The sequence below is a fragment of the Corvus brachyrhynchos genome, unplaced genomic scaffold, assembly GCF_000691975.1.
Source record: "Corvus brachyrhynchos isolate BGI_N302 unplaced genomic scaffold, ASM69197v1 scaffold46, whole genome shotgun sequence".
Lineage (NCBI taxonomy): Eukaryota > Metazoa > Chordata > Aves > Passeriformes > Corvidae > Corvus > Corvus brachyrhynchos.
This window is the reverse complement of record NW_008238838.1, coordinates 4221213-4228805: the sequence shown is the minus strand read 5'-3', so window position 1 is coordinate 4228805 and position 7593 is coordinate 4221213. Positions and strand designations below refer to the sequence as shown.

General features: G+C 53.0%; 1 protein-coding gene across 1 annotated transcript in view; it reads left to right on the top strand.

The window, feature by feature from the left end:
* The first annotated feature begins 6 nt into the window (after positions 1 to 6).
* Positions 7 to 7593, top strand: part of TECTA (tectorin alpha) — a 25750-nt gene continuing 18163 nt past the window's right edge. The window contains exons 1-4 of the mRNA XM_008636999.2: positions 7 to 1062; positions 2368 to 2432; positions 4103 to 4236; positions 5394 to 5681. Of these exons, the coding sequence (XP_008635221.1) occupies positions 2369 to 2432; positions 4103 to 4236; positions 5394 to 5681 (486 nt within the window). The 5' untranslated portion in view covers positions 7 to 1062; position 2368. The remainder of the gene's footprint in view (positions 1063 to 2367; positions 2433 to 4102; positions 4237 to 5393; positions 5682 to 7593) is intronic.

The following is a 7593-nucleotide window of genomic DNA, read 5'->3' as shown; positions in this document are numbered from 1 at the left end:
ACAGGGTGAGGAGCGCAAAAGGAATAAAGACCTCCTAGCAGGGAAAATAGGGAGTAAAAGGCCCCCACCCAAAATGTCAGAAGGGAAAATCAGCCAAGGCCAGGCTGTTTTCCCACTGCTGGGGTGGAGCAGTGCCTGTCTGACCTGAGCCTTGCTGCAGGCTGAAAAATCAGCTCTAATGTGGCTCTGCTGGGGAATCCTTCACCCTTCGGCTGCTGCTCCAGCTCTCCCTCTCATCCAACATGGATATGAACCAGCTCAAAGCAGTTGAAATCATTTTTGGGGTACATTTTGGGCTCAAATGAAGAGCTGTGGCCAGCCCAGATGCCAGAGGCAGGGAAAATCCCTGTGGAAACTGCAATTGTACGAGTGAAAAGGATCGTAACGCTCACAGCAGTCCCCCAGTGAAACTCCCCACTACCACCAGTTCTTCCAGAGAGGGTGGGAATGGGAACAGCAAGGAAGCCCTCTCTTGGGTGAGTTTTTCCTTCTCCACCTGTAAAAGCAAGACTTGGATGTGAAAGCAGCTCCATTGAAAGTCCAGGGCAGCGCCTTTGAACGGCGCTTTAAGCCTAGCACTGTTTAATGCTAATCCTGTAACTTTATACAGATGGGCTTTTTTTCCCCCTTTACACAAAGGAGGAAGGGGCTCAATTCTTCCGAGGGTTGGGTTTTCTGTTCCCTGAGCAGCAGAGCTGCGAGCCCAGCTCTGTCTCGCTGGCATTTCCATCTGAATCCACCTGAAGGGGGTGAGCTTTTGGGGAAGAAAGAGGCTTCTCTCCTTCTCCAGGCCAGAATCTGATCTCCAGATTAGCCTGCTGGTTATCAATAGAGGAACAACAGTTGTGATTGCAACTCAACACTGCTCCAGCCCTGGAAGAGCCTTGAGGAAAACGGAGTTTTCAATTGGGAGAGCAAAGGACTGAGCCATCGTTTCAGTCGTCAGCAATAATTGGCACGGGAGGACGGGCATGCATTCTCCATTGACATAGGATTTCACCCTGCTCTACCAAGACTGGTCTAAAATTTCAGAGCTGGTCGCTCCTCTAGCCTACGAAACAGGTTGGTAATTCTTTTCTTCCATACCTAAAAATTTGTAGTTTTGGATGGGATGTGTTAAATAATCTGTTCTTCGCTGTCCCTCCAGTTCCGCTCTTGTCCTCGCACTGCTGCCGTCCCCACTGGCCGCTCTCTGCCTGGTCTCTCCTTGCAGTGACTCGGATTTACAATCTACACAAAATTCTGTCACTCTCTTTTCACCTTTCCAAGACAGGGAATGTGCTAAAACTTTTCCTTGGTGGAATGAACTTTCCCCATGGGGAATGCGGTCGCATTGGTGTGAGCGAAGAACTTCCCTTCCACTGTGTTCCAAACTTCCCAGGAAATGGGAATCAAGTGGGAGTGATGTGGGAGAGATGATGGGATGTAATCCTGTGCCCTGTGAGTGTCCTTAGAAGGAGCTGGATCTGTTGATCCACGCATTCCGTAAAACCAGATCCATGGGGAGAGCACACAGAGACGCTGGGTTTTGTAGGGAGGTTTTTAAAGCTGGGAAGGTGGGGAGGCTGCTGTTGACACCCAGGCTGGGCATAATGCACACAGTTGGTGTGGGAAGCTGGCCACATCTTTCCCCAGCACGCTGGGAGCACCCCAGACCTTCCTGGGAGCTCTCCCTGAGCCGTGCCCGTGCGGCACAAGCGGAATTGACGGGCGAAGAAACCAAAGCAGGTGTTTGAGCAATATTTTCTATTGGATTTATAACGAGTAACAAATTGCATTAGGCACAGAAGGAATTAGAGCTGGCACAGGATTTCGCTTCCTTTTTGTATCTGCTCTCTCTCTCTCTCATTGATTCCTGTGCAAGGAGCTGCCCAGCTGTGTAAAATGTGCTCCTTCCATGCTCATCCAGCCCCCTGAGCGATGGTTGTGGTGGCAGCCAGGGCAGAGGATTAGCTGCAGTTGAAGCCCCTGGACCACGAGAGCACATCACAGGTCTCCTGTCTGGAGCAGAGCTGCTCCCTCTGGGATCAGCCAGGAGTGGCCATCCCTGCACTAAGTGGATCAGGACATTGCTCCTGAACCCTCAGGAGAATAGAGAGCCCATGGAGAGCCGTGGCTTTATTTATTTTCAGCATGAAATGAGCTCTTCCAGGAGGTTCTGGGCTCCCTCTGGCACTACAGGTGATTTGCTCTTATCACCAGGGAATTCTCCTCACACCAATCCATGGGACAGCATTTCAGTGCTGCCTGGTAGGTGAGGGACCTCCAGCCCTGAAACATCCCCGTGTCGGCAGCAGTTGGGAATCGCCTCAAGGATGTGTTTTCCTACCAATGTGATGCATGGCTGGGTTTGTCTCCTTCCTGTAGGATGAACAAGAGATCATTTCTGGGAGCCTGGGTGGCCCTTTTGGTGATAACAGCCTGGCAGAGAGGTGAGTATCCCTCATCAGGAAAACATTCCCCAGCTGGGCTGTGCCCAGAGAGCCCAGAGGGCTTGGAAAATGACCCCAGAGGGCTGGGAAACAACCCCAGAGGGCTTGAGAAACACCCCCAGCTCCTTGGCTGGAGCAAGAGCAACAAGCAGGGTGAACTGAGTGTTTCCCATAGGGATGGAGGGACTGAGAATCCTAAGGGGTGCTTTTGTTTATCATTTATATGGCTGTGTGTGCACCCAGAGCATTCCAGAGGAAGCAGGAGTTTGGGAAATGTCTGTGTTAGGGCTGCTGAGCAGGTGTGGTGGTGTGGCACCGGTAGAGCTGAAGAAGAGTTGAGGAGTGTCTGCTGAGCTTCCTGTTTAAAAAGTGAATAAAATCCATGTCTTGTAGCTGTGCCCTGGCTGTGATAACTCATCAGGTGTGTAACAGCTGTGAAATTATTTCTTTTACTGCCTGGCAGGAGGAATTTGGCAGTGGCCCTTTGGATCTGTCTGTGGAAACAGAGCTGTGGTTTGGACACCGTCAATGCCACCTCCCTTGATGTCCAGCAGGGCACTCAGGTCACACAAGTGTCCTAGGAAATCAGGATGGGTTAGGACAGATTTCCCCTAATCTCCCTTTCCCCAGGGAAATTTGGAGCCTGTGAAGGGTCAGTCAGTGACTCCTTAATGCCCAGCATGGAGCATCCTCAGGGTTGGGCATCAAGGAGAGCCCCTTCCCTGTCCATGGGAACACAGAGCAAGCTGGCCTCAGCTGGAGGCCCCTCAAGAGCTCAGGGTAGGGCCCAGGAAATGAAATCCCCGGAAATGTCCTGAATCCAGGTGAACAGAGCCGGGATTGTTCCGAGCCTGGGGCTCTGTCAGCCCAGATTGAATGTCGTGAGGCTTTCCTACATCAAAGAGGGGAGAAGGGGGAGGCAAACCCAGAGAAATCCCCTTTTGCTCTGTGAGGAGCTGGCTGGAGGAACAGGACATGAAATGGCAGCGGAGGTCTGGCAGCGGCTGGGACAGGAGGGGACGTGTTCCCTGGGGCCTGAAGCGGCTGCTGGTGCCTCAGGCTGATGGGTTTTAGGCTGGTAGAAAAGCAGCGGCTGAAATGTGTCAAAACCATCTTCTGAAGCACTTCTGGGAGAGACAATTATGTTACTGGCAGTGCCTTTTATCAGGAAGCTGAATTTTGTCGGGAAATGTTGGAGCAGTTGTGACCCCTCAGGCTGTTCCCCAGGCCAGGAGCCCCGGCAGGGGGAAAACAGGCAGGAGGAAGGTGGGCACTGCCAGGAACGTGGCTCTGGGGCTGGAACTGGGGCTGTTTGCTCTCCTGAGCACCTCACCACGTGGAACAGCCAGTCCTGCCTGTCCTGGAGCAGGGATGGACCTGTTGTCCTCGTGTGAAGAAAAGACTTAGGGGGTATGACTTGGGCACAGTCCCAGGGGAGGCAGAAGCGCAGCTCTGGTGCATCCTGTGGTCACTTTGCTGTGCCCTGACTAACCTGGATGTTGCTTTTTCTCCTGAGCCTGTCCCAGAGCCTGTCCTAAAGCCAGTCCCCCAGCCAGCAGCTCTGCCCTGGCTTCAAACACCCTTTGGGTTTGGTGCTGTTTTCCTGTGGCCTCTCTGAAGTCAGGGCTGTCCTGACACTGCCCTGAGGACTCTTCTCCCTCTCCTTCCAGCTCACAGCATGGCAAGCCTGTATCCATTCTGGCAGAATGACACCAAAACCCCCAAAGTCGATGATGGGAGCTCACCTGAAATCAAGATCTCTGTGCCATTCATCTTTTTTGGAGCCCCGTACAGAAGCATTTATGTAAGTGGAGAAAGCAGATCTTCCCTTCATCCTTTTTCTTGCCATTATTGGCTGCATTTTAAACACGCTCTGCCTGTCATCAGGAATTGGAAGATTTATTAGCAGCTACCTGACAAGTTCTTAGATTTCATGAACTGATAGGTTTTATGATTAAGAAAGTCAAAGGTATATTTAATGGGATAATGTTCATGGGAAAGGAATCTAAAAGGCAATAAATTTTCTCTGTGGGTGATTAAATGGCACAGCAAAGCGAAGGGCTTGACACCAGGGACATTATTCCTGCTCCATGACAAAAAACAAGAACATGCAGGACCTGCAGGGGGGGAAAAAGGGCAAGAGTTTTATGGGTGCCCAGGAGAAGGACAGGCTGCTGCTGTTCCCAAAAAGCCTGGCTAAGGGGACACCAGGGCTGGGCTGAGAGGGGTCACCTGAGCTCACCTAAACCTTAGACAGGGCCTAAGTCAGCGTGACTGTGCCACATCCCAAGTCTTGTGGTCACTGTGGGATCAGAAGAGAGGCAAAGCCTCATCCGTTCCCCAGTTTGTATTTGTGCACAGCAGCACGGGCACAGCAGGACCATTTCAAGCCCTTGTGTGGTGGGGAATCCCAGCATCCAGGGCAGCAGAGCCATTTGCTGCCCACGCTTTGCCACGATGTTGTTTTGGGGAGCACCTTCAGCAGACTCTGGGGAGGCTGAGATGGCATCTCCCTGCTGTCGGGGAGCCCGAGGATCTGCCACAGATGACGAAGCCAAAGGCAGTTTTGTTCCATGCAGCCACCTGTGTCATCACCATCCACACCCCTCAGTGCTGCAGAGCTGCTCTCCAAAGGCTGAGTGACCCCAGGGGCCCACGGCAGTGTCTCAGTAGATTTGGGTGCCATCCTGCTCTGATGGGTGCCTTTCCCGTGTTGTCCTGCAGAACCCTATTTTGAAGACTTTTCAGGCTTTTGTCCTGCCTTTGGGGCTTCCTGCACCAACCCTTGGCCACCATGGGTAGGATGAAGTGAATCTGTGCCCAGAAGGTTGGGCTGCTCACCCTCTGTCTGTGTATAAACCCAAACCCTCCAACCCCACATTTCCTGACAAACCAGCAGCTCTGTGCTGATTTATTCTGCTAAACCACCTTTGCTCAGACAGAGTGGGGGTCTCCACGCAGGTCAACAACAACGGCGTGATCTCCTTCAACGCCCTGGTCAGCCAGTTCACGCCGGAGGCCTTCCCGCTGACCGACGGCCGCGCCTTCGTGGCGCCCTTCTGGGCGGACGTGCACAACGGCATCCGCGGGGAGATCTACTACAGGGAGAGCACGGAGCCAGAGCTGCTCCGCAGAGCCTCCAGGGACATCCGCAGGCACTTCAGGGACATGGCCTCCTTCTCTGCCCTCTGGGTCTTCATCGTCACCTGGGAGGAGGTGACGTTCTACGGGGGAAGCAGCACGACGCCGGTAAGAGCTGTGCTCCTCACGGGTGTATTTCGTGTCTTGTCCCATCGTTCGTGTGTGAAATTGAGTGAGACACGTTGTGTTCCTGCTGCTCACTTCCCTTCTGGGCAGAGGAGCAGCGCGGCCCTTTCATTCTCTCCCCTGGGAGCCTGTACGAGCCTCGCTCCCTGCTTTGGATCTCCAGGGAAAGCATCTCCTCCGCAGTGTTTGTAGGCAGTGGATCTAAGCAAGGCTCTGACACCAATTAGGGCTTTTTGCCTTGATCATAATGCGCTTCTTGCATACAAATGCAGATATTTCTGATGGCAGCTCCTTGCCTGCACGGGAGACTGATCACGCTGATCAGAGTCACACCAACAGCGTGGCTGTGTCACATGGCCATCAGTGTGTGAGCTGTATCTCACAGGAGGGGGATGGCAGGGCGGTGTTTGTCAGGGCATGGACAGCTTTAAATATCTGGTGAATTTGTGAGCTGTGACTGCAGCTGATGGCGGGAGGTCCGTGCTGGAGCTTGGGGTGAAGATAGAATCAGAGTGGTTTGGGTTGGAAAAGATCACCTCAGGGACACCTTCCACTAGACCAGGTTGCTCCAAGCCTCATCCAACCCATTCTTGAACAGCAAGTGAGGGATCCCAGCTATTGTCTGGATTGTTCAGGATTAGCCTGTGTGCTGTGAGTGCCAAAACCCAGCTGCTTCTGTCTCGAGGAGTTGGCTCTGATAAACAGTTCAGCTAGAGAAGCTTGAGATTTGATGCATATTTTTTGCCAGTCCTGGCAGCACTTGCAGAAAAACCCCACATTTATATATTTTTATATATATATATATTTCCAGACAGCCAGCAATATAGAGATCCGTGTATTGCCTGAAGAATTACATTTGCAACACAATGCAATTTATTTTGTTACAGAGCAGCCTTCCTGCTCAGCAGCAGCCAGGGCCTGGAGTTGGCACAAGGAAATAGCACCATGCAACTTAAGCAGGAATTTCATCGCAATGCAGAAAAGCTGCAGAAAACCATTTTGGGAATGTGGCCTCGGGGAGGCTGCAGCTGCTGCCTGGAGATGTCACCTGAGCAAATGGGTTCATTTCCTGAGGGCCTGGTTGGACAGAGAGGGTGCTCCATGGGCAGGAGCTCCAAAGAGGGGAATTTTGGGGGTTGATGGAATTTCTCCTCTCGAGGAGATCCAGGTGTAAGATTCATCTCCTGCCACCCTCCCAGAGCAGAGCAGGGTTCGTTGCTGTGTGGAAAAGCTGTTGTGGCACTCTCCAAGTGCCACTGCCTTTATGTGTGACATGTTTGTGATCTCCCAGCACAGCCAAAGGCTCGGCAAAGGTGAGCAGGAGGAAACCAGGAACGGGAGAAAGAATCCCAAGGAAAGGATGAGGGGTGAAAGTGGCTCTGCTGTAGCTCCCTGCCCTGCCTGCCCGGGTGTGAACTGTGCCATGTGCAGCTGCTGAGAGGCAGCTCTGCCCACCTCTGTCTCTCTCGTGACAGCTCCCAGAGCTGCTTCACCTCCATGTTCGAGATTTCTCCTGGCAGGGGCCGAATGTGCCTTGGAAGTGACATCCCTGCGGCGTGCAGGCGGCGGGAGCAGCCCTGGGCTCCCCTCTAAGGCATCCTCAGGGCCAGTGGGTTTGCTCCAAGGGGATGGGATGTGGTGCAAAGTGACCCCCAGCCCTCCCCTCCCTCCCTCCAGCAGCCACCGACTGCTTGCAGTGCTCAGGGCTCCTGGCAGGATAAGCCTTGGTGCTTCCCAGTGGGAGATGGTTCGATCCATGGGCTTTCCCAATCACCTGGGAATTGTTTCTGTGGCTGTGGCTTCCTCCCCAGTGGGCAGTGCCCAGGTAGCCAGGCTCGAAAGGTTGCTCTAGATTAATTAAAAGAGAGGCAGGCCACACTCTGTGCCCTGCTAA